The sequence below is a fragment of the Somniosus microcephalus genome, chromosome 29 (assembly GCF_052327205.1).
Source record: "Somniosus microcephalus isolate GS21.2 chromosome 29, FLI_Smic_1.0, whole genome shotgun sequence".
NCBI lineage: Eukaryota > Metazoa > Chordata > Chondrichthyes > Squaliformes > Somniosidae > Somniosus > Somniosus microcephalus.
The window spans coordinates 17,726,975-17,754,050 of NC_141015.1; the positions used below are offsets into that span (position 1 = coordinate 17,726,975).

Here is a 27,076-nt window from a genome sequence, read left to right on the forward strand (position 1 = left end):
GGCAGGCCAATTTTAGTGGGTTGAAAACGGATTTGGCCCGGGTAAATTGGAATCAAAGATTGGCAGGCAAAACTGTAATCGAAGAACGGGCTACCTTTTAAAGAGGAGATGGTTCGGGTACAGTCGAGGTACATTCCCACGAGGGGAAAAGTAGGGCAACTAAAGTCAGAGCTCCCTGGATGATGAAAGAGATAGAGAGTAACATGAAGCAGAGGAAGGGCATGTATGACAGATGTTGGGTTGAGAATACAAGTGAGAATCAGGCTGAATATGGAAAGTTCAGTGGGGAAGTGAAAAAGAAAATAAGAGGGGCAAAGAGAGTATATGAGAATAGATTGGTAGCTAACATAAGGGAATTCAAAAGTCTTCTATAAGTATATATAAATAGTAAACGGGTAGTAAGAGGAGGCATGGGTGGGGCTGATTAGGGACCAAAAAGGAGACCTACGCATGGAGGCAGAGGGCATGGCTGAGGTACTAACTGAGTACTTTGCTTCTGTCTTCACCAAGGAAGAAGATGCTGCCAAAGTTCTAGTGAAAGAGGAGGTAGTGGAGATACTGGATGAGATAAAATTTGACTAAGAGGAGGCACTAGAAAGGCTGTCTGAACTTAAAGTTGATAAGTCACCAGGACCGGATGGGATGCATCCTAGGATGCTGAGGGAGGTTAAGGAGGAAATCGCGGAGGTACTCGCCATAATCTTCCAATCCTCCTTGGATAGGGGGGTGGTGCCAGAGGACTGGAGAATTGCAAATGTTACACCCTTGTTCAAAAAAGGGTGTAAGGATAAACCCATAACTACAAGCCAGTCAGTTTAACCTCGGTAGTGGGGAAGCTTTTAGAAACGATAATCCGGGACAAAATTAACAGTCACTTGGACAAGTGTGGATTAATTAAGGAAAGTCAACACGGATTTGTTAAAGGCAAATCGTGTTTAATTAACTTGATCGAGTTTTTTGATGAGGTACCAGAGAGGGTTGATGAGGGCAATGCGGTTGATGTGGTGTATGTGGACTTCCAAAAGGCCTTTGATAAAGTGCCACATAATAGGCTCATCAGCAAAGTTGTGACCCATGGAATAAAAGGGACAGTGGCAGCATGGATACGGAATTGGCTAAGTAACAGGAAACAGACAGTAGTGGTGGACAGTTGTTTTTCGGACTGGTGGAAGGTATACAGTGGGGTTCCCCAGGGGTCGGTACTAGGACCACTGCTTTTCTTGGTATATATTAATAACTTGGACTTGGGAGTACAGGGCACAATTTCAAAATTTGCCGATAACACAAAACTTGGAGGTATAGTGAACAGTGAGGAGGATAGTGATGGACTTTGTAAAGACATAGACAGGCTGGTGAAATGAGCGGACACGTGGCAGATGAAATTTAATGCAGAAAAGTGAAGTGATACATTTTGGTAGGAAAAACGAGGAGAGGCAATATAAACTAAAGGGTACAATCCTAAAGGGGGTGCACAAACAGAGACCTGGGGGTATATGTGCACAAATTGTTGAAGGTGGCAGGGCAGGTTGAGAAAGTGGTTAAAAAAGCATATGGGATCCTGGGCTTCATAAATAGAGGTATAGAGTACAAAAGCAAGGAAGTTACGAACCACCTTTATAAAACACTGGTTCGGCTTCAACTGGAGTATTGTGTCCAATTCTGGGCGCCGCACCTTAGGAAGGATGTGAAGGCCTTAGAGAGGGTGCAGAAAAGATTTACGCGAATGATTCCAGGGATGAGAGACTTCAGTTATGTGGATAGACTGGAGAAGCTGGGGTTGTTCTCCTTAGAGCTGAAAAGGTTGAGAGGAGATTTGATAGAGGTGTTCAAAATCATGAGGGGTCTAGACAGAGTAGATAGAGGGAAACTGTTCCCACTGGTGGAAGGGTCGAGAACCAGAGGACACGGATTCAAGGTGATTGGCAAAAGAACCAAAGGCGACATGAGGGAAAACTTTTTTTTAATGCAGCGAGTGGTTAGGATCTGGAATGCACTGCCTGAAAGGGTGCTGGAGGCTGACTCAATCGTGGATTTCAAAAAGGAATTGGATAAGTACCGGAGGGAAAAAATTTGCAGTGCTACGGGGAAAGGGTGGGGGAGTGGGACTAGCTGAGGTGCTCTTGCAGAGAGCCGGCACGGGCTCGACGGGCCGAATGACTTCCTAGGCGGTTAAGAAGGCAGATGGTATGTTGGCCTTCATAGCGAGAGCATTCGAGTACAGGCGCAAGGATGTCTTGCTGCAGTTGTACAGGGCCTTGGTGAGACCACACCTTGAGTATTGTGTGCAGTTTTGGTCGCCTTATCTGAGGAAGGATGTTCTTGCCATGGAAGGAGTTCAGCGAAGATTCAACAGACTGATACCTGGGAATGGCAGGAATGACGTATGAGGAGAGAGTGGGTCGATTGGGCTTGTACTCGCTGGAGTTTAGAAGAATGAGAGGGGATCTCATTGAAACTTATAAAATTCTAACAGGACTAGATGCAGGAAGGATGTTCCCGATGGCGGGGGAGTCCAGAACCAGGGGTCACAGTCTAAGGATAAGGGGTAAGCCATTTAGGACTGAGATGAGGAGGAATTTCTTCACCCAGAGAGTGGTGAACCTGTGGAATTCTCTGCTACACAAGGCAGTTGAGGCCAATTCATTAAATATATTCAAGAAAGAGTTGGATATATTTCTTGAGGCTAAAGGGATATGAGGAAAAAGCAGGGACAGGGTACTGAATTTTGATGATCAGCCATGATCTCATTGAATGGCAGAGCGGGCTCGAGGGGCCGAATGACCTACTCCTATCTTCTATCTTCTATGTTTCTGCTGTAACCATTCTATGATTCTAGTGAATGCTGCTCGTGTGCCAGGCCACAAGGTGATAACCGTAGTGACTCATTCCCTGTGGTTTTTAATATATTTCTGGTGAATTTCTTTGCTTGCTAAAATGAGGTGCTTTAGCCACCGTAAGAGTACTCCCAGGTCAAGTATAGTATGGATTGGGTGCAGGATAAAGCTCCCTTTGTATTGTGCCAACAATGTCTTTTTAATATTGACGCCTGAACAATGCCCCCGACTGCATCACTGTCTCTTCGTTCTATAGCAGCTGCCCTTTGTGGTCTCTGATTTGAGATTGCCATATTGAGGCTGTTTTGCTGTGGACTCTCGCCCCTCCAACAGGACTGCCCCATACTCGTCACCTTGGGCAGTAGTTCGACAGCACAGAAGAGGAGACTTTCATCCCGTCAGCTTGGGCTCGATTGGAACCCAAGCCCCAGAGGTGAAAGGTCAGTGCTGAGCTGCTGCACCACAGAACCCTGCCGTTCCTATCTTCCTCCTTCCCTTTAGGTAAACAGCTGTTGTGACAGTCTGGCTAAAGTGGGTAGCTGGAAACTGAGTGTGAAAGAAAGAAACTGGTGTGCAGGGGGTGCTGTAAGAGGCAAAATAAAAAGACACAGGATGTTACTGGTGCTAACTTCTCCCCTTGTTGTTTTCAGTGACTGGAATGAGCCCTTTGTCTCCATACCTGAACCTTGATCCTAGATATTTGATCCAGGTGAGTAGCAAATATTTTATTGTTTAAAATATTCAAGGCTCCGTGTGGGTAGTTGGGATAAGACTGGTCATAATCTTTCATGGTAGAGATGGAAGAACTTCTGATTTTTTTTAATGCTGCAGGAAAAGTGTTCTATTCAAGTCCAGATCAACCAACTGGCTATATAGCACAACGTAGGATATCTTGCAAGTCTGCTCCCGATGCCTGCGCTTCATTATTTGGCAATGACTTCCACTGTCCTTTTGAGACTTGGTGTTGTCTATCCATTCTTTGCTGCATGAATCTGTGCTGATACTTTTTCAAAGCTTGCACTCCTACAGTGGACACCAAGTGGCACTCTTTTTTCTCAAAAATATTCGGACTGTGGGTCTTGGTGGCTCAGTAGGTTAGTGCAAGAGGGTGTAAACTAGGGCCGCGTGCAGCTCCACAGGTCTGGTAATCCGGCTCTCGACCCAGACAACTCTATCCTATTTGTGTTTATATTTCTTATTCTCTAGTTTGTTTTGTCGAATCTGTGGAGGTTTGGAAAGGGGTGTTCTCAGTGCTGTTGCCTCATTGATAAAATTCTAAATCAGAGCACCAAGATCTGTCAATATCACCAACTTGAGGTATATGTGAATTAGTGGGAGAAAGGAATGAATTAAACTTCATATTTGGCCCCCAGAGCTTCATTAAATGCATCGACATGGCCCATGAAAGCATGAGATTGGACAGTCCTACTTAGCACTTCTAGGAGCTAAGTTTGAATCCAACTTGGACTGAAGGCCTCCTCCTCTGCTGTCTGTATGGGTCTGATGTGAAGTGAGTTGTGGGGTAGCTTTAACCTGGTTACTAGTAGGACAAAAATTGTCCGGAATTTAGCGTTCAATAAGCTCCATGTTGTTTTTCATCAAGATAGCTGATGACAAATGGCATCCTGGTGCAGGCAATTGTTGGGGAGCGTTCCTTTAGGTTCGCCTTATGAGTACTCACCAAGGCAGTGAAGAAAGATCTGTGCTATATCTGAGCTGGCAGTACTTGAAAGGATTGGGAGGCAGGAAAAACAGGCGCAAAGCAGGTGGGACGGCCTGCACCTCATCTGCATGTGCATTCGGGACACTACCAAATTTTTGTGGGCCTGTTTGTTTTAGGCAGCTGCCAGAGATGCTTAATAAAGTCATTAGGCTCCTTGCATATGTTAATGAGAGGTCTGACCCTTGTTTTCAGACTCCTCTTCCAAATTGGGATGCCCTGAGCAGAGCAGAGGTTTAGGGAGGTAATTCCAGAGCATAGGGCCTCGGCAGTTGAAGGCCAATGGTGGAGCGATTTAAAATCAGGGATGCGCAAGAGACCAGAATTGGAAGAGTTTACAAATCTTGAATTGGAGCAGTGGTTCAAGGAAAGAGGGGGTTGCAAAAGTTTGATTTTTGCGACAGAGTATCCTGGTATATATTTTTTTAAATGTTGAGAATTTCTATAATGGAGCAATAATGTAAAACCTGCTTTCTGTAATGCACCATTACTGGATAACTTGATGTACAGCGAAACCTGTGCAGGATATCTACCCCGAGAGGTGCCGGGGGAAGGCCCTGAGAATCATTAAAGACGCGAGTCACCCCAGCCACAACCTCTTCGCCCTGCTCCCGTCCGGTAAGAGATACCGAAGCATACGGTCTCGTACCAGCAGGTTTCGAAACAGCTTCTACCCCCAGGCCATAAGACTCATGAACGATTAATTTATTATTATTTATTACTGTTTTATTTATTATTACTGTCTTTCTATTAGTATTTCTATTAGTATTTTTATCATTGTTATGCCATATTTATTCCAATGTTGGGAGGACTCATAAAAATCAACATTTCATTGTGCAGTACACACGTCTGCTGCATATATGACAAATAAAATTGAATTGAATTGAACCTGTAAATTAGGGACACCTAAGGGACTTTCATCAGGTGTCCTTATTTTCAAAATGGTCATTGTATGTACAGTAAACAGGATAAGCCAAATATTCCAGGATTGGCTATAACTCATGCAGCGTTCCTTTTTCGTCCTTACCAGGGATCGTGCTTAATTCTGGAGCCCTGCCAGCAGGATGTGATTTCAGTTCATTTTCTGTTTGTTGGATTTCCCAGTTCATTGCCACCCCAGGGTCCTTTTCCATCGAGGGGTGTCCTGATCCAGGGATCGTTGGCAGCCTGCACAGTACGAGGTGTCTGCAGTAAGGCTGGAGTGCCTTCTGAGATTCCAGCCAAATTTGGGGATGGGTGGGGGGCGGGGTTGGTGGGAAACTAATGTCCTGAAGATCCCTGTCTGGGACCCGCTCCCTCCGTGTGCTGCAGCTGCTAATGTTTGAAGTGCTGGGGGTGGGTAGGGGGCTGTTAGTGCTGGTGGAGCATGGCTGCCAGCTCTGGTTGGAGGCATTCCTGGAGGTTTGATCACGTGATATCAGTGTGGTAAACCACTGTCGTTCACTATTGTTGTTGTTGTTGTTGTTGTCGTTCACTCTTGTTTCACTGTTATACCTGACTATGCCTCAGCTGACTCCGCCCTTGGCTACCTGGTATAAGGACGGCTGCACGGCAGCTCTCTGCCATTCGGTCGTCCACTAGAGGCATAGTCCTGATCTGTTTGTAGTTGTATTCAGTAGTTAATAAAAGCCTGTTGTTCTGAACTCTACTCAGCCTTTTATTAGAATCGATAGCGCATCAATTTTATTAACTACTGAAAAAAAAATAATAAATAAATAACGATGCTGCAGATACTTAAGATCAAGTGCCTGGAACTCGACCCGCAAGAACCGGACTCGCCTGCTAAGTTCTCACACTGGTTGAACTGTTTTGAGTCTTTTCTGGCTGCATCCGGCGAGACCGTCGCCACCGACGCCAACAAGCTCAGGGTGCTGAATTTGAAAGTAAACCACCGAGCTTTTGCCCTTATCCGGGACGCTACGAGCTACCAGGGGGCTATCGACATTTTAAAGGAACAATATGTGCGCCCGGTCAACTATGTTTACGCAAGACATCTCCTGGGGTCCCGCAAACAACAGCCCGGGGAACCCACAGAAGCATACATACGGGCGCTGAAGGAACTCTGCCGAGCCTGCGAATGCAAGCAAGTATCAGCCACGGAACATACGGAAGAGCTCATCCGGGACGCCCTCGTTGCGGGCCTCAGGTCCACACTCACACGGCAGCGACTGCTGGAAAGTAGCGAGCTCGATCTGAAGAAGGCGATTTCACTCACCCTTTCGTTGGACGTAGCCCATCGGAACATGGAGGCCTACTCCCCGGACCGCGCGGCCGCCTCATGGATGTCGCGGCCGCCGCCATCTTGGGACGTGGCGCCGCCCCGGCCCCAACTGCTGCAGTGATGTCCCGCCCGAGCCAGAAATGTTATTTCTGTGGCCAAACCAAACACCCCAGGGCGCGCTGCCCGGCGAAAAACGCTGTCTGCTTTGCCTGCGGTAAGAAGGGACACTGCGCTGGCGTCTGCAGAAGTCAGAAGACCCCTACCTTCAGCAGCGCCGCTTGCGATTCGTGGGAGTGGCCATCTTGCCTTCCTCCAGCCTCGTGGGGATCGGGTTCGTCATGGGCGCCGCCATTTTGTCCTTCTTCTTCTCCGACGCTGCCATTTTGTCCGCCATTTTGCCAACGGGCCCCCGACTCACCCACCGCCTCACCGGGGTTTTACAGCGACGCTCCCGACTCCACAGCGGCCTCCATTACGCTGGATCAATCCAGACCCCATCAGCTAGCCAGGTCCACGATGGACATCCAGGTAAATGGCCGCGCCACAACTTGCCTTTTTGATTCCGGGAGCACGGAGAGCTTCATACACCCTGATACGGTACGGCATTATTCCCTCTCGGTCCTGCCAGCGCGCCATCGGATCTCCATGGCCTCAAAATCTCACTCAGCAGACGTCGGCGGCTACTGCGTAGTGACCCTTTCGGTGAGGGGCTCCGTTTATAAAAATGTAAAGCTCTTCGTCCTGCCACATCTCTGCGCTGCCGTTCTGCTGGGGTTGGACTTTCATTGTCACTTTAAGAGTGTCACCTTGACATACAGTGGACCTTTTCCCCCACTCACTGTCTGCAACCAGCAGTTTTTAAATTGCCCACCGCGCCCCACCTGTAGTCTCTCCACCCTCAAAATCACCCCCCCCCCCCCCCCCTGTTCGCTAACCTCACCCGCGACTGCAAGCCTATCGCCACAAAGAGCAGGCGATACAGCACCGGGGACAGATCCTTTATAAGATCTGAGGTGACGCGGCTCCTGAAGGAGGGGATTATTGAGGGTAGTACCAGCCCCTGGCGAGCTCAGGTGGTAGTCGTTAAGACCAGCAACAAGCAGCGCCTGGTCATCGACTACAGCCAGACAATCAACAAGTACACCCAGTTGGACGCATACCCTCTCCCCCGCATAGCCGACATGGTTAATAAGAGAGCGCAATATCGCGTTTTCTCGACCATTGACCTCAAGGCAGCATACCACCAAATGTGTACCGCCAGTACACAGCTTTCGAGGCAAACGGCCGTCTTTTTCACTTCCTCAGGGTTCCTTTCGGCGTCACCAACGGTGTCTCCGTCTTCCAGAGGGAGATGGACCGGATGGTCGACGAGAATGCGTTACAAGCCACGTTTCCCTACCTGGACAACGTGACCATCTGCGGCCATGACCTGCAGGACCATGACGCCAACCTTGATAAGTTCCTTCGCACGGCCCAACTCCTAAACCTCACGTACAACAAGGAAAAGTGCATATTCCGCACAACCCGCCTCGCTATCCTTGGCTGCGTGGTGGAACACGGAGTTATCGGTCCTGACCCTGACCGGATGCGCCCCCTGATGGAACTCCCACTGTCTCAAGGCCCTCAAAAGGTGCCTGGGCTTCTTTTCCTATTACGCCCAGTGGGTCCCTCATTATGCGGACAAAGCCCGTCCACTTATCAAGTCCACTTCCTTTCCCCTGACGGCGGAGGCCCGCTCAGCCTTTCACCGTATAAAAGATGACATTGCCAAGGCCACCATGCACTCGGTGGACGAGTCCATCCCCTTCCAGGTGGAGAGCGATGCATCCGACTTTGCCCTGGCCGCTACCCTTAACCAGGCGGGAAGACCCGTGGCCTTTTCACGAACCCTCCAGGGCTCCGAACTCAGACACTCCTCTGTGGAAAAGGAGGCCCAGGCCATTGTGGAGGCGGTGCGGCACTACCTGGCTGGAAAACGATTTACCCTGCTTACTGACCAGCGTTCAGTTGCTTTTATGTTCAATAATAAGCAGAGGGGCAAAATCAAAAATGACAAGATTTTGAGGTGGAGAATTGAACTTTCCACCTACAATTACGACATCTTGTACCGGCCCGGGAAACTCAACGAACCCTCAGATGCTCTATCGCGAGGCACATGCGCCAACGCGCAGATCGATAGACTACGGGGCCTCCACAACGACCTCTGCCACCCGGGGTTCACCAGGTTCTTCCACTTCATCAAGGCCCGCAACCTGCCTTACTCCATCGAGGAGGTCAGGACCATGACCAGGAGCTGCCCAGTCTGTGCAGAGTGCAAGCCGCGCTTCTATATGCCTGACAGAGCAAACCTGATCAAGGCCACCCGCCCCTTTGAGCGCCTGAGTGTCGACTTTAAAGGGCCCCTCCCCTCCTCTGACCGTAATGTGTACTTCCTCAACATAGTTGATGAGTACTCCCGTTTCCCTTTCGCCATCCCCTGCCCGGACATGACCACCGCTACGGTCATTAAATGCCTGCACAACCTCTTTGCTTTGTTCGGTTTTCCCAGCTATATTCATAGCGACCGGGGCTCGTCCTTCATGAGCGACGAACTCCGTCAGTACCTGCTCATGAGAGGTATTGCCTCAAGCCGGACCACCAGCTACAACCCCCGGGGGAACGGACAGGTTGAAAGAGAGAACGCGACGGTCTGGAAGGCGGCCCTCCTAGCCTTAAAATCTAGGGGCCTTCCGACCTCCCGTTGGCAGGATGTCCTACCTGATGCGCTCCACTCCATCCGGTCACTGCTGTGTACTGCCACCAACGCCACCCCCCATGAGCGAATGTTCGTTTTTCCCCGGAGGTCCACATCCGGTACCTCACTACCACACTGGCTGATGTCCCCAAGGCCCGTCCTGCTGAGGAAGCATGTAAGGTCCCACAAAACGGCTCCCCTGGTAGAGAAGGTTCACCTCCTCCATGTCAACCCCCAGTACGCCTACGTGGCATACTCGGACGGGCGGGAGGATACAGTCTCCATTAGAGATCTGGCACCCTCGGGGTCCACTGACCCGTCACCATTGCCCTCCACCGCGACCCCCTTCGACACGGCCCAAAATTCAGTAGACCCAATTCTCACCCCGGTCCATTCCACCCCAGTAGACGGCATGCCGCGACCCCAGGACCCGCCGGAGTCCACTCGCCCACCCAACGCCAAAGGGGACGATACGCCGGTGCTCGATCCCGTTCAAGATGCGTCGTTGGAAGCTGTACCATCTCAACCGTCGCCACGAAGATCTCGACGGCAAACGAGGCCGCCCGACAGACTCACCTACTCGAACTTTTGATACACCTCACCCCGCCGGACTTAATTTTAAACGAGGGGTGAATGTAGTAAACCACTGTCGTTCACCGTTGTTGTTGTTGTTGTTGTCGTCGTTCACTCTTGTTTCACTGTTATACCTGACTATGCCTCAGCTGACTCCGCCCTTGGCTACCTGGTATAAGGACGGCTGCACGGCAGCTCTCTGCCATTCGGTCGTCCACTAGAGGCATAGTCCTGATCTGTTTGTAGTTGCATTCAGTAGTTAATAAAAGCCTGTTGTTCTGAACTCTACTCAGCCTTTTATTAGAATCGATAGCGCATCAATCAGATCATGTGATGTCGGATCACATGACTTCTACACGTCATCGGATTTACGGGAATAACGGTTTGGTCCCCTGTAGTTGAGAATCTTTTATTTGTAGTTTGGTGCCAGCAGCTGTTGAGAAGTTCCTAGAACCAGGAGGCCAGGGAAAAGGGAAACCATTCTCTGTCTCTTTCCCCCCCCCCCCCCCCCCCCAGTCTCCATCTCTGCACCCTGCACCTCCCCTTTGCCAGTTCTCTGCTTTTATGTATTGGAGATCTCCATTACACAAATGGTGGTTTTTGTTCTCATCTGCTGCCGCCTTGCACTTACCTGTGCATGTCCGGTGTTTTAAGTTGCCCATTCTGGTCTCTTGAGCAGCGCCAATTTTAATAGTTCCACCATTGGCGGCCGTGCCTTCAGCTGCCTCGGCCCCAAACTCTGGATTTCCCTCCCTAAACCTCTCTACCCCTCTACCCTCCTTTTAAGACGCTCCTTAAAACCTACCTCCATCTGTCCTAATATCTCCTTTTATATGGCTCGTGTCAAATTTTGTTTAATAACCTGTGAAGTGCCTTGGAACGTTTTACTACCTTTTAAAGGCGCTATATAAATGCTGGTGGTAGTAAACAGATTTGGTGCATTGAAGGTTGTCTGTAGTTCGTAATTTGCGAGTGTCCGTGGTTTCGAGGGGAAGTGTGTATCTATTATAATGCAAGTTATTTGGGACGGTCAGTAAGCGTCCATTTATTGCAGGAGTCTGTGCAGGTTTCACTATAGTGATTGCTTATTCTAGCCAGACATACCATGCCATCTAGTGCCAGAACATCTGGGCTGCAACTACTGGCTGTCAGTCTTCATTTGGCTGATTGCAGCTCATCCCTCTGTTACATTAACTCTCCCATCATGGCACCTAAGTATATTTTAATTAAGCTCAATATTTTTGCCTTAATTACCTTGGCTGTCAGATTGTGCTAGACTTGTATTCTAAGCAGATTTTTTTTTCTTCTTGGTATCAGTTTTAAATTTACTACTTACAATTTCCATTTCTGCTCCTTACTTTAAAGCAATAATCTTAGTTTATTTTATCTATAATATTTGATCATTTATATTCATGAGGTCCCTTATGCCCCTCCCCTCAACAACGTTCTTTTTATATCTTGCAGCTTGTGCTTCTCTAACTTTATAGCTAATCTCCTGTTTGAGATCAGTTTTGTTACTTTTTTCCTGTACCCTTTCTAATATTTTGAGGTGACCAAAAGTATGATCTGTGTTTCAGGAAACTTGCATTTATGTAGCGCCTTTCATGACCACTGGACGTCCCAAAGTGCTTTACAGCCAATGAAGTACTTTTTGAAGTGTAGTCACTGTTGTAATGTAGGAAACGTGGCAGCCAATTTGCGCACAGCAAGCTCCCACAAACAGCAATGTGATAACGACCAGACCATCTGTTAGTGATGTTGATTGAGGGATAAATATTGGCCAGGACACCGGGGATAACTCCCCTGCTCTTCTTTGAATAGTGCCATGGGATCTTTTACGTCCACTTGAGAGGGCAGACGGGACCTCGGTTTAACGTCTCATCCGAAAGACGGTACCTCCGACAGTGCAGCCCTCCCTCAGTACTGCACTGGAGTGTCAGCCTAGATTTTTGTGCTCAAAGCCTTAACATACTTTACATAATTTCTATAAATTTATTCAATTGCTGTATATTCCAGCACTCAATTAGTTTCGACATGGCTGAACATTAAAACCAGCGTCTGCTGTTACTTCCATCTCATTTTCAAAGCCTCCCTGTACAAATTAATTCCCCTCATTGTAGCATGTTTTATTTTGATGTGCAATACTTTACATTTACCAATATACAATTTCCTTTGCTATGTGTTTGCCCAGGTCCATAACCAATCTAAATCTTTTTGTAAATCCTTTTCCACGTCTCTGTCTCTACTGCTTTCCCTTTCTTTTCCTGTTTGTCAGCAGATTCGTTCAGTCTGCAAGTGGTTTTGGTATCCAAGTGCATAAAGACACTCTGGTACTATTCAAAGAGGTGATGGGAGAAATGAGTTAAATCTGTGGCATTTTCAACAGTTACGATTACTCTGGAGGTTTTTGAGAGTGGGGTCTTAAAATTTCTATAACATCCCAAGATTTTAAGATCAAGTAAAGACTGCAGATTCTCACCTTTGCCCTGCTTCTCTTTCAGGACACGGAAGAATTTATATTACCAACTGGAGCCAATAAGACCCGAGGAAGATTTGAGCTGGCTTTCTTTACAATTGGTGGCTGCTGTATGACAGGTACATTTGTGGTGGTTGTTATCAGATCAGTCATACCTGCTGAGTAAACCACACATTAAGGTCTCTAGGCTAATACTAGTGAACTTAGCAACTAGCACATGGCTGTGTCCTGCCTGTAAGTCGTCACTAGTTTAGACTCAAGATGGCTGATTGAAGAAATATAAATGATGCTCAGATACAGGAATGGGACAGTCTTTTAATGGAAGAAATATAAATGATGCACAGATACAGGAATAGGACAGTCTTTTGAAATTGGGTGCAAGATTCATTGTTGGGTTAGAGCAGAGAGATCTTCTTCAAATTTGGCCAAATCTAAACTGGAGAGCTTTGGCCTGCAGCAAACTTGTGCTATGCTTGCCTGAGAATGTATAACGGGTGCTGACTTCACTTTGTATGCTGTCTCATCTAATCTTAGTGCCCTCCCAAAAAAAAACCACTGCTATGTGGTAACCAGTGCAGATACCCATTTCACTACCATTCCTGCTGTGTAATAGCAGGTTTGGTAGGAAAGGAAGGGTCTTTGTAAGTGTAAGGAAATGTTTGCAGTTCCGGGTGGAATGAGATCTGCATCCTTCTCGGGTTCGGGACGGGTGGAATTTCCTTCTAAAGAGGATGAACGTCCCAACTTTCTGGTTAATAATTGTAAATAAAATGAATTTAATCTTGATCCGGTTTCCAGCGGAAATCACGCCATATTTCCGAACGGCTCCTACTAGTTGGCAGGCTCACGTACAGAGCCCTTTTAGTTGATGTGGAAGTGGTCCAGTCGCTGGATGCTCTTCACTGAATCTGACCTGGGAGTACAAGATGTTTGCAGGTGTAAAGAGGACAAATGTTCCTTACCCCAGTAACTCGCTTTGGGCACTGGTTACTCATTTAGCATTGTGACACCAGCTCCAAAATGTTTCTCTGGGAAACGGAGTTTGATATTTGGTTTAAGAGCCTAGAAGTTGCCTCTATAATGGTTTACAGCTCTTCTCTGTTTCATCAGGTGCTGCAATCGGTGCAGTAAATGGCTTGCGTCTGGGCTTGAAGGAGACTCGGGATATGGCTTGGTCAAAACCCAGAAATGTTCAGTGAGTACCCATTCATGTGAGACTGCCCATCCTCTTAGTTCTGTAATGGACAGGGAAGGCTGCAAAAGTGTGGACCTTCTCGGGAACTATTGTGTTTGAAGATCCATGTAAAACTGACTTGACACAGATAATTTGCAATATGTAGAGCAAGCTTGAAACCCAATGGTGAGAAAGCTTGAAACCCTAGTGTGTATTTTCTCTCAAACTGGAAGAAGCACTCATTTGTCAATCGGTGTTAAATTCAGAAATTGTTTTGGCTGCTCCCCAATGTATTCCCTCCTGTCTTTTATAGCTGGGATGATTGGCGTGTTATTTTTAAGAGATACTCCTCTCTGTATATGTGCTCTACCACCCTCTTTAATAACTTGTGCCATGCAGCATCCTTGGCAAGAGGGCAAACAGCCTGATCCCAAGTAAAAGTGCTCCTGTTGCTGGTCTGGAAAGTGGCATTTTAGCGTCTATTCTGATTCCCTCCAGTGAGGGAGAGCTTTCTGCTGTGTTTTTATGTGGTAACTGTAGAGTCTGGGGTCCCTTCATGGCCTGTGGGGCAGAAGTATTGCTTTATTGCACCCTCGATTTTTCTTTTGGAAATTTGTGACTTTCGGCAAAACAAAAATAAACTGTGTTTAGCGGCTGATGGAATGAAAAATGATTTTCTTTTCCCCTCCTGGTCTGAGAGGAGGCTGTTAAATTGCATTCAACCACTAGATGGTGATTATAGATTTGATCAGCAAATGGAGAGACTGAGCAAATGAGAGAGGCAAGCTGAGAAATACTTGCATGGATTACAAGGGCACAGATTCCACAAGCTAAGCCAAAACTGTGGTGGGGTGGGCATTCGTCATTTTGTTGGAGCAAAATTCTGTGTTGTATTCTTTACCTGGCTTTTGGTTTTGCTTGCTCATGTGACCTGTCTGTCTTGATAAATATAACCATTAATGCATGCTCCTTATCCACCCCTCTTTTTCTGCTTCCGCTTAGTAAAGTTGCAAACTTAAGTTGCAGAATACAGGAAACTTTGTGCTATCCGGCACCGACGGGACCGAGCTGTTGCCGTCCCATCAAAACTGCCGGACAAACCAGCACTAATGTTGAAACATACGGAGCTCCAATCCGTATCTGGCAACAAACCTTGCAACAGCTTCTAAACAGTCGGCCGTACCGTGCAAGTGTCTCTGTAGCTTAGCAACAGCTTCAGCGAGACCTTGCAGAGCCTGACTGGTGGAAAAAAAGCAATGAAAAGAAAAAAAACCCTAACGAAACGGCTCCTGATTTTTGCCGGTGGCTCGAGCATTCAGGACAGTTAACCTCCGGATAAACCAAAGTTTCCTGTATTTGGGCAATTAAAAACACGAGTTGCCATTGGAAAGCTGGCAGATATAAACTTTTTTTTTAAAACTTGTATTTATATAGCTTTTTATCATCCACGGAATGTCCCAAGTACTACACAGCCAGTGAATTACTTCTGAAATGTAATAACTAGTTGACACACAGCAAAATCCCACAAATGGCAAATGAGATAATTGGGTGTTTAATGTGTCTTCGATGATAGTTGAGGGAAGAATGTTGGTCCGGACAGCAGGAGAACTCCCTGCTCTTCCAATAGTGCCATGGGAATCTTTAATGTCCACTTGAACCACAAGAACAGGCAAGCTTGTCCTCCGTTTAACATCTTGCGGTGAAAGACGGCATCTTCAGCAACGCAGCAAGCTCTCATTACCAACGTTCCCCCACCTCTTCTCCGCCCCCCCCCAAGCTGCGTGTGGCCGTGCAACAATCCGGAGGTTCTGCACAGGGCCCCCCCCAAGCTGCGTGTGGCCGTGCAACAATCCGGAGGTTCTGCACAGGCCCCTCACAAGCTGCGTGTGGCCGTGCAACAATCCGGAGGTTCTGCACAGGCCCCTCACAAGCTGCGTGTGGCCGTGCAACAATCCGGAGGTTCTGCACAGGCCCCTCACAAGCTGAAAGAGATACCATGCGTGCATGGCCACGCAGCAAATTTAAAGAAACTGCGCACGAAAAGAAATGGCGGGGACATTGCCCGTTACTGCACCGTATTAGCCTAGATTGTGTAATCCAAGTTCTGTTGAATGCACAACCTTCTGACTCGGGGGCCCGAGTGTGTACTTTCGACAGATTTTCTAATGTTTAACAAATCAGGTGCTCATTCCTTCAATTGTTTTTGCTAAAAACCTACAACCTGACTCGGGCGAGTGCCGTACCAACTGAGCCAAGCTGACCCTTTTTTCCCCACATTTAAAATAACTAGTGTTTCCTGTTCATTTTCATCGCCTGTGTAAGAACAGTAATTGAGGTGTTTAGGCTTTTTTAGTACTTCAGCTTCTGCCTATTTCAGTAGTGTAGCTTGGTATTGTACTTTTTGTTCTATACTGCATAGCATTCTGGTTTCTCCATCGTACAAACCTGAGAGAGTCCAGATACCCGAGTGATGGAAAGACTGAGATTGAACTCAGTTGTATTCATATTCTGCAGGCTAGCTATGAAGCGGAAAGACCAGGAGCAATTTGCCAGCTTGCCGTCTTAGTAGTTTTGTGCTGAGGGGTTTTTGTGAGGGAAGCTGTGTGTGTATTGTGACTGATTCAAAGTGGGAGGAATAAACAGACAGAAGACGCGAATGAATTTTGAAAGCTTTAGTTTCTGTCCAAAACAGAAGGAAGTTGTGGCATGGCTTATATCGGCTTGTTTCCCCCTCCCCCTTGTCCATGTGTTCTTGCAGTGTTGCTGAATTGGCAGTTTCTTTTTCAGTCAGATCTGCATTTGATCACTGCCACAGTTAGGCACAAGATGTTTAAATCATCCTTTTAAATTAAAAAATAAATCCTTCATTTTGCTGGTTCCAAATTCTGGGACCTGGAGAAAATGTTAGTCCTGACAAACCACTTATGAGACGACAGCTTGGAAATGTAGTAAATAGTGAGGAGGCAAATAGCAGACTTCAGGAGGATATAGACTGGTGAAATGGGCAGAAACATGGCAGATGAAATTCAATGCAGAGTTGTGGAGTGATACATTTTGGAAGGAAGAATGAGAACTAAATGGTACAATTTTAATGGAGATGCAGGAACAGAGAGGGTTCACGTACACAAATCTTGAAGGTGACAGGATAAGGCAAGTTGATAAACCTGTTAAAAGGCATACAGGATCTTGGGCTATATAAATAGAGGCATAAAGTTCAAAGCAAGAAAGTTATATATCACTGGTTCAGCCTCGGGTAGAGTATTGTGGCCAATTCTGGGCATCGCACTTTAGGAAAGATGTCCAGGCCTTGGAGAGGATGCAGAGGAGATTTACCAGAATGGTACCAGGGATGAGGGACTTGGTTACATGGAGAGACTAGAAAAGCTGGAATTGTTCTCCTTGGCGTTGAGAAGGTTAATGGGAGATTTAATAGGCGAGGGGTTTTGATAGAGTAGATAGGGAGAAACTGTTTCCACTGGCAGGAGGGTCGGTAGTTAAGATAATTGGCAAAAAGAATCAGGGGGGAATGAGAATTTTCTTGCGCAGCGAGTTGTAAAGATTTGGAAAGCACTACCTGAAAGGGTGGTGGAAGCAGATTCAATAGTAATTTTCAAAAGGGAATCTGATTTATATACTTGAAAAGGAGACATTTGCAGGGCTGGGGGAAGAGCAGGTGAGTGGGGCTAATTGGATAGCTCTTTTTCAAAGTTGGCACAGACATGATTGACCTTCTGTGCTGTATGATTCTATAATTCACTGGAAAATAATGAGTAGGGTGGTGTGCTGCAGTGCCTAGTTTCTGCCAGTAATGACTTAATCAAGAAACTGGACTGTATCATCTTTGAGTGGATTTTGCATATCTATCTGAATAATTCATACGTTCCGACCCTGACCTGGTGAGTCTATAAATGCCACGACACTGTTGACTAGTCAGGAAGTGCTGTTTTTCCAGTGTCCAGAGAATGGTAATGGGCTGCCATTAACCTGGAATGCCTTGGAAGTTTTCAATGCACAGCAGCCTTCCATTGTGTGTTTTTAATGTTCTGCATACACAATTCATACCTAATTTGACTGAGTCAGTAGCTGCCACATTTGAAATCCATTTTTTTTTTAAATACCTTCCCTATTGTACTATTCAAAAGTTGCTCTTTGATCTAAACTGCCCCCGGTGTAACTTCTGGCTGTTGATGCCCCTCTCTTTTTTATGATGCCAATAGGACTTAAATATAGTGTCTGGTGCCACTGCACGCTCTGCCTATTGGTAGTTGGTGTTTTGTGGCCTAACCAGCGGTGCTTAAAGGGACTGCTGCAGACCACTCAAAATATCAAAAAAAGGAATGTGTAATTATAAAATTCCCCCCCCCCCCCCACCTGTGCCCTCCTTGGGATCGCCTCCACATAACTTAAGCGGCTGCATGAAAATCAACAATAAATGTTCAGGAGATGCTGCAAGATTCCCTCGTGACTCTCGATGAATAGTGCCCAGTGTTGTCATTCACTTATTTCCCATTTTGGCATGGTACCAAAACACAATTGGGGGGGGGAACCACACTTAAGCCAAAATGCCTCTTGTACCATCTGCAATTGCTCCCACTGCCAATACTTCACCCTGACTTAGCTCTTGTCAGACAGAACTCCAGTCTGGAAGGATAAACTTTATAATTTCACGGTTCAAATGGACATAACAAGGGTGTTCATAGACCCACGGTTACACTTAGTAAAATCTTGATTATGGGTTGCTATACCACATGGATTAGGAAGGTCCTTGGTTTGACCTATAGGCTGGACTGAATTAGCTGATTATTAGCTGTAGGAGTGCTACAGTTGGCCTCAGGCTATGTAGGGAAATAATCAGCGATGATCCCACGCCTGATCTGTCTGTGTCTTCCCAACAGGCCCTATTGGAAAATATATGCTGTTCTGGGTAAGGACCGGATTAGGCTCCGCTCTGATTGCTTTATTTTTTTTCCTGTCCTCCCTATATCCATTCCCCTCCAATGGTCCAACAATCTGCAAATCTCAGTCCAGGCTTGTGTGAGAGATTGGATCTATACTCTCTGGAGTTTAGAAGAATCAGAGGTGATCTCATTAAAATGTAAAAGATTCTGAGGGGCATTGACGGAGTTGATGCTGAGCGGTTGTTTCCCCTGGCTGGAGAGTCTAGAACTAGGGGGCATAGTCTCGGGATAAGGGGCCAGCCATTAGGACTGAGATGAGGAGGAATTTCTTCACTGAGGGTTGTGAATCTTTGGAATTCTCTACCCCAGAGGGCTGTGGATGCTGAGTCATTGAGTATATTCAAGACTGAGCTATTTGGACACTAGGGGAATCGAGGGATGTGGAGATCGGGCGGGAGTTGAAGTCTAAGATCAGCCATTATCTTATTGAATGGCGGAGCAGGCTCGAGGGACCCTATGGCCTACTCCTGCTGCTAATTATGTTATGTATGAAGGCTAGCTGGGTGAGGCACTGGAGATCTGCTGGTGTCTGTACAATAGGGTCTCAACACAAGTCACCACCTTTTATTGGGGTGTTTGGTAATACAGGAAATTCTCGTTTAAACGGCACCTAAATATCCGGAATTCTGTATTAACCGGCAAAATTCTCACTCCGAAAACAACACCTCAATAACTGGAAATGTTGCTGAGTCCGAGTCCGAATCTCCTGCGGTGGCCGAGTTCGTCAGTGGGGGGGGTAGTTCTCCAAACTGCCACTTCTTGGTGCTGTCGGAAGTCGGAACACCTCAATACCCCTGTAACAGGAGTCTGACTCTCCCGCGCTGCCGGTAGTCTCTTCTGATCCGCCATTTTACAGGGGTACTATGTGTCTCCCACGCTGCTGGTAGTCATTGCATTACCCTCAACTGGCAGTACTGTACTTAATCAAGCATCTTCCACCATCCATTTAACACAACATTCTGTAGGTGAGTACCTAATTACTGTATACTGCACATTTCTTGATTTTTTTATTTTTCTTTGTTAAAAATAGCCTCGGTAGATAACCCTCTCTGTCATCTGGAATTTTTGATCAACCGGCAACACGTCGGTGCCGGATACCAAAGAGTTTCCTGTACAGTGCTTTGGGAACTGAGTCTTACAACTTCTAAAAGCAAATGTTGACTACCACAGTTACATGATCATTTCTTAAGAATTGTAGTTTTTCTAAGGTTACCTAATCCTGTGTCGGTGTTACCGGTCACTTTGCAGCTGCTTCAGGACAGGCAATGAGTGTGTGTTCTCAACCTGGTGCACCAAACCCAGGACAGTAACTCCCATCCTTTTCCTCAAAATATCGCATGCAGGAACGCTTCATTCTCTCGTAGAAACCCCTTATTGATTGTCTCTTTCTCCTCTCCCAACAACATTTCTTCCTAATTGTTAGAAGTTCTCGGAAGTGAACATAATGGAACTGCATAGGTGAGCATTTGCTTTTTGAAGTTGTAAGATCTGAGTCCCAAAGCACTGTATACCCAAACATATACAATCTGCAGCATTGGCAAATTATTTTGTGATTTTTTTAAAATTTGAGATTGCTGTCTAGAGAAATTAAGATACTCAATTGTAAAGTCTTCCTGTTCAGTAGCCCTGGAGATTTTGTTGGGGTGGAGGGTGGTAGTGGGTGAAAAAACTGTAATTAACCTCTATAGCATGCATTTCCTGTAGGCACCCCACTTGCTTTCAGCCACAATTTAGCGGTGACATTTTAGCGCGGTCTGAGGGGTGAACTGATGGAGGTCTTTAGAATTATGAAAGGGTTCGATAGGGTAGACATAGAGAAGATGTTTCCACTTGTGGGGTGTCCAAAACTAGGGGCCAAAAATATAAGAATCGTTAATAAATCCAATAAGGAACTCGGGAGAAACTTCTTAACCCAGAGAGTGGTGAGAATGTGGAACTTGCTACCACGGAGTGGTTGAGGTGAATAGTATAGATGCATTTAAAGGGAAGCTAGATAAACACACTGAGAAAGGAATAGCAGGATATGTTGATGGGGTGAATTGAAATAAGGTGGGAAGAGGCTTGTGTGGAGCATGGGTCAGTTGGGCTGTGAATGGCCTGTGCTGTAAATTCGATGTAATGTATCCTCTGACTCAGCATGAGCATCATCACGGGAGATCTGCTGTTATATTACAAACCTTGTGTGCAGCACACACTCCGTCACACTTTGGTGTTCCCTCAGACTCCCCATGAGCCACCCCATTGCAGATCTGCTTGTATTCTATAAACACGAATAATACTATTATCCAAAAAGTAACCCTTCAGTTAAATTAAGTGGAACATTACAGTCCTGTATTCTCATGCAGTGCGTTAACACCATTGGTGATTAAAATATGTCTGTTTGTATTTTTTTTTTACTTTAAAATTGTTCATCTGCTCAATGCTGAATCTAAGTGTTTGGGAATACAGTGCTTTGTGAAATGGGTCCTAAAAATTCTAAAAGCAAATGTTGACCGCCACACTTCAATTGTGTTCGCTTCCTAGAATTTCTGAACATTGGAAAGCAGTGTAGTTTTCCAAATGTCTCCTGGTCCTGTGTCAGAGGGTTATCAGTGTTTGTGCAGCTGTTTCAGTACGTGCACTAAGTACGTGTTATCAATCTGAATGATGCACCAGTGTGTAGACCCGTCGAGCTGAATGGCCTGTTTCTGTGCTGTAAATTCGATGCTGTAACTCCCACCAAGACTCCTCACCACACCCCCCCCGTAGCCAGTTGAGATTAAGTTGAAAACCTGTATACACAGCCACCTGGCTATTCCTGTTGGGAGCATGTGTATTGGACCAAACCTTCAATTATTGACCTTGAGCTGAAAGGGATCCTGAGCTACGCTCAGTCTGGATTTTTTTTTAACTTTAGAATTTAAATCCATTAGATAATTGGCACCTAAAAATGAGGTGCCAGCCTGGGGAAGCTGCAACACAGGACTACATGCATGCTAAAAAAAACAGAAGCAGCATGCTAGAGACAGGGCTAAGCGATCAGATCAAAGCTCTGCAGTCCTGCCATATCCAGTCGTGAATGTGGTGGACCATTAATCAACTAACTGGAAGAGGAGGCTCCATGCATATCCCCATCCTCAATGATGGTGGAGCCCAGCACTTTAGTGCAAAAGACAAGGCTGAAGCGTTTCGGCACTTCTGGCTGAAGATGGTTGCAGTGGATGATCCATATCGGCCTCTTCCTGAGGTCCCCACCATCACAGAAGCCAGTCTTCAGCCAATTTGATTCACTCCACGTGATATCAAGAAATGGCTGAGCGCACTGGATACAGAAAAGGCTATGGGCCCCGATAACATCCCGGCTATCATGCTGAAGACTTGTGCTCCAGAACTAGCCGCGCCTCTAGCCAAGCTGTTCCAGTACAGCTACAACACTGGCATCCATCCGACAATTTGGAAAACTGCCCAGGTATTTCCTGGCCACAAAAGGCAAGACAAATCCAATCCGGCCAATTACCGCCCCATCAGTCTACTCTCAATCATCAGCAAAGTGGTGGAAGGTGTCATCGACAGTGCTATCAAGAGACACTTAACCAATAACCTGCTCACTGACGCCCAGTTTGGGTTCCGCCAAGACTACTTGGCTCCCGACCACATTACAGCCTTGGTTCAAACATGGACAAAGGCGCTGAATTCCAGAGGTGAGGTGAGAGTGACTGCCCTCGACATCAAGGCAGCATTTGACCGAGTGTGGCATCAAGGAGCCCTAGTAAAACTGAAGACAATGGGAATCGGGGGTGGGGTGGGGAACTCTCCACTGGCTGGAGTCATATGTAGCACAAAGGATGGTGGTTGAAGGTCAATCATCACAGCCCCAGGACATCGCTGCAGGAGTTTCTCAGGGCAGTGTCCTAGGCCCAACCATCTTCAGCTGCTTCATCAATGACCTTCCCTCCAACATAAGGTCAGAAATGGGGATGTTCGCTGATGACTGCACAGTGTTCAGTGCCATTCACAACTCCTCAGATAATGAAACAGTCCATGCCCGCATGCAACAAGACCTGGATGACATTCAGGGTTGGGCTGATAAGTGGCAGGTAACATTCGCACCACACAAGTGCCAGGCAATGACTATCTCCAACAAGCGAGAGTCTAACCACCTCCCCTTGACATTCAGTGGCATTACCATTGCTGAATCCCCCCATCAACATCCTGGGGGTCACCATTAACCAGAAACTTAACTGGACCAGCCACATAAATACTGTGGCAACAAGAGCAGGTCAGAGGCTAGGTATTCTGCGGCAGGTGTCTCACTTCCCAACTCCCCAAAGCCTTTCCACCATCTACAAGGCACAAGTCAGGAGTGTGATGGAATACTCCCCACTTGCCTGGATGAGTGCAGCTCCAACAACACTCAAGAAGCTCAACACCATCCAGGACAAAGCAGCCCGCTTGATTAGCACCCCATCCACCACATTAAACATTCACTCCCTCCACCATAACGTACCGTGGCTGCATTGTGTACCATCTACAAGATGCACTGCAGCAACTCCCAAACCTGCGACCTCTTCCACCTAGAAAGACAAGGGCTGCAGGCGCATGGGAACACCACCACCTCCAAGTTCCCCTCTAAGTCGCACACCATCCTGACTTAGAAGTATATCGCAGATCCTTTACCGTCGCTGGGTCAAAATCTTGGAACTCCCTCCCTAACCGCACTGTGGGAGTACCTTCACACGGACTGCGGCTCACCACCACCTTCTCGAGGGCAATTAGGGATGGGCAATAAATGCTGGCCTTGCCAGAGATGCCCACATCCCATAGACTAATATTTTAAAAAATGGTTACACCAAAGGTTGCCGTTGACTTAACAGAAATCTTCTTGACTAGTTCTAGACAAAACTGTGGCGTTTTGATTTTTTTTTTAAACCTCTGAACATCTTCCCATTTGATACAACATGTACGTGCTTGAGATTTCTGGTGCTGGTGTTGCTGGGCTTTCAGTAATGCTGAAAGAGCAAGTGCTATGTTAAATGTTCTGTTCTCTGGAAGCACAAGTAGATGCTGAGGGGACAGCCTGTTCAGACTCTGACATAAAAAGACCTACCTCAGTGTGTCTGTGCAGTCGGTGCTAATCCTCAGTAGCAACAAACAGCATAACCATCGATCGAGCTCCTGTTGCAGAGGCTGACTGTGTGAGGCAGCTGTGATTAATCTATGTACTTGAAGTGTCTGCCAGACCTTGTGGCTCCAAATGTAACCGAGATTCCTGATCATTAGTGGGAGCTATTCTGTATTTTTTAAAAGCCGATTTAGAAGCTTGCAATTGTATATTCCTTTGTTTACATTAACATTTATTTAACTTCTGTATAAAATGAATGGATTTATTGACTGTGCAGTTACTGATATTATTTTGGTTCCATAAATTCTCAAGTCTATTCTCGTGCATCATTATTTAAACAAGAAGTTGATGCGATGTGTTTTCAGCATTTGTACTCTCACTTTTAACTCTCATTTTGAGTAATGTAACTGTTCTGTAATTCACTGTTGCTGGGAGAAATATTACGGTTCAGTGAGTTCACTTTGTAGAATGGCATGTTTTACTGCCATGTGGCCTATTGAGCTGTGGGTTGAATTGTTTCTAACACTCCAGTTGATTGTAACTGGGAGCATAGGGAATTTTAAAACCGGAAGAGGCCATTGATCCCAATAAGCCTGCCCCTTTTTGATTAAGCTCAACCCAAGCTTCCCACCATATCCCTCCATCCCCTTTCTCCAGAATCCTATTTACAGGAAACTTTTTTTTATCCGGCACAGACGGGACCGACGTGGTGCCGGTTCATCAAATTCCGGATAACCGAACGCTATAGTAAAAGATACGGAGAGATGAGAGCTCCGTATAAAGCAACAAACCCTGTTGCTTAGCAACAGGCTCAGAACAATGGCCACAAGTTCAAGCGTCTCTGTAGCTTAGCAACAGATGGAGGAAGGCAAGTACAATATGAAGTAAAACTTACCTGAACCTACTCCTGAATTTTGCCGGTTAACCGAGATTTCTGGTTATTTAGGTGCCGGTAAATCGAAAGTTTCCTGTAGTTGCCTCTTAAGCCCATGCTTCAGTGACCTTATTCTGTACATCTGTTACCCTTGCATGAAAAATTTCTGCCTTAATTCCCTATGTACTCCTAACTTTTGAAATACTTCTTCAACCCTTTTATTAATGTGATCTCTATGAATCCGCTTTATTAAATGCTGCGCCGTGCCTACCACTGACCGTATAAAGCTTACTGTAGTCAGTATTCAGTCTATCGGACTAATGGTTGCTGGAAGTTTGTGCCTTTGGAACCATTTGCTTCAACAGCTGCGCTATTATTTCTGCAGAGCACTATACGATCCAGGTCCAACCCTCGCTTAAACTCTGCTTGTCTATCAGCCCTGGCACCCCATGTCCTGGGATGTTCATTTCAGAATCCTTGCCCTCGCTTGCAAATCCCTCCCACAGACTTGCTCCAACCTTTCTCCCCCACTTACACCCTCTGCTCTTTCACTATACGTTCCCACCCCCTCCCTCAATCTGGCAGCTATCTCGCTCAGGAATATTCAACCCAAACCCCATCTGCCCTGCCACATTTCCACATCAGGAGTTCCTAAAACCCATCTGGCTGCACTTTCAATCACTTCCCCTAACTCCTGCTCTCTAAAGCCACTTTCTAAAGGGCTTTGGAAGACCTTGCTAAGTTTAAGTGTGCTATAGAAGTACAACTCCAATTTCTAAATTTGCACTTTGAAAGCTTGTTTGAATGTTTAAAGAGCTGAAGTTAAAATGTCTTGTTTTGCAGAATCCTGAACATGGTCACAAGGCAGGGAGCTCTGTGGGCCAACACACTAGGCTCCTTGGGTAAGTGTTCGTGCAGTTACTTTTGTGATTAGTTATTTCCGACATTGTGTGAACTATTGTCTGAAAATTGATCAGTAATTTCTGATAATCTAGTGTGCTGAAGATTACTGGTCGAGCCTGTCACCTCAAAAATAGCCCAAAAAGAGTGTTTTTCCTCCAGATCGTCAGTAAATCAGTTTTTATTATAAAAACAGAAAATGCTGGAAATACTCAGTAAGTCAGGCAGCATCTGTGGAGAGAGAAACAGAGTTAACGTTTCAGGTCGATGACCCTTCGTCAGAACAGTATTTTGCTTTTGTAATCTGGTTTTTATTGATCATGTGAAAATATTTTACTGCCAGCAATATCATCTCCTCGATGCATATAATTCCTCTTCTTCCCCACCCAAAAAAAAAACCCACACACTGAGGGGGAGAAATTTAGCAATTTTTAGGTTAGCACTGAAACTTTCCTCCATTTTTTCCTGCCCTGAAAGTGCCGACTCCTTTAATGGACTAGAATTGTACGTGCAGTGATCACTCTCCAGTACCTTCCCCAAAGTTGAACGTGTTGTGTCTTGGTGCGTGGTGACTTGCTATTTGGCTGTGATGGGAGCCCAATCCTGTCCCCATCCAAAGAAGTTGTGCTCATTCCCTGTGGAGCTCGCAAGGAGGAGTGGGATCCTAGTGCCACCCCTCAATTCCTAGCCCAAGTGTTCTGTGACTAAGTGTAGCAGCTCTAACTGTTTCAGCTTCGATCAGCTGGCAGCAGAGTCTGGATTGAATGTGGGACCATCCTGGTGTTGACAGATGATATCTTTACCTCTAAGCGATTGGTGGAATTCTTCATCTTTTCTTCTGCACCCACCTTGGAATTGACTGTTCGATTATGCGAGAGCAGCCCATGGGTGATTCGTTGTTGTTGTTATTTCACTTTCTTTCCCTTGCCTCATTTCCTCCCCGTCTCTTCCCTCCTCCCCCTGTCGGTTCCTTCCTCTTCTGAAGACACTGCCTCTCGCTGACCTACAATTCCAAGTTTGCTGACAGCCCAAATGGTACCTTGCTCAAATGGCTATTCTTGTGAGCCTAGCGGGAGTGTTGACCTTGGAGGGCACCACAGCTCGGCTGGATCCTTTCCTTGTGCGACGTCCGCACGCGCACTTTCCAGCGGGTTTACTAGATTGCATAAGAAATAGGCCACTTGGCCCCTCGAGCCTGCTCCGCCATTCAATAAGATCATGGCTGATCTTGGGCTCAAAGCCACTTCCCCGCCTGCTCCCCATAACCCTTCACTCCCTTATCTTGCAAAAATCTGTCTATCTCCACCGTAAATGTATTTAATGACCCAGCCTCCACAGCTCTCTGGGGCAGAGAATTCCACAGATTTACGACCCTCAGAGAAGAAACACGAGGGGAAACATCCTCTCTGCATCTACCTTGTCGAGCTCCCTCAGTATCTTATGTTTCAATAAGATCACCTCTCATTCTTCTGAATTGCAATCAAGTGTGAGAACTACAGCTGATTTTATTC

General features: G+C 46.4%; 1 protein-coding gene across 1 annotated transcript in view; it reads left to right on the forward strand.

Moving 5' to 3' along the window:
- The window catches only part of timm23a (translocase of inner mitochondrial membrane 23 homolog a (yeast)), a 55,113-nt gene that overhangs the window by 15,809 nt on the left and 12,228 nt on the right, over positions 1–27,076 (forward strand). The window contains exons 2-5 of the mRNA XM_085970276.1: positions 3,485–3,543; positions 12,584–12,677; positions 13,669–13,753; positions 25,509–25,567. Of these exons, the coding sequence (XP_085826402.1) occupies positions 3,485–3,543; positions 12,584–12,677; positions 13,669–13,753; positions 25,509–25,567 (297 nt within the window). The remainder of the gene's footprint in view (positions 1–3,484; positions 3,544–12,583; positions 12,678–13,668; positions 13,754–25,508; positions 25,568–27,076) is intronic.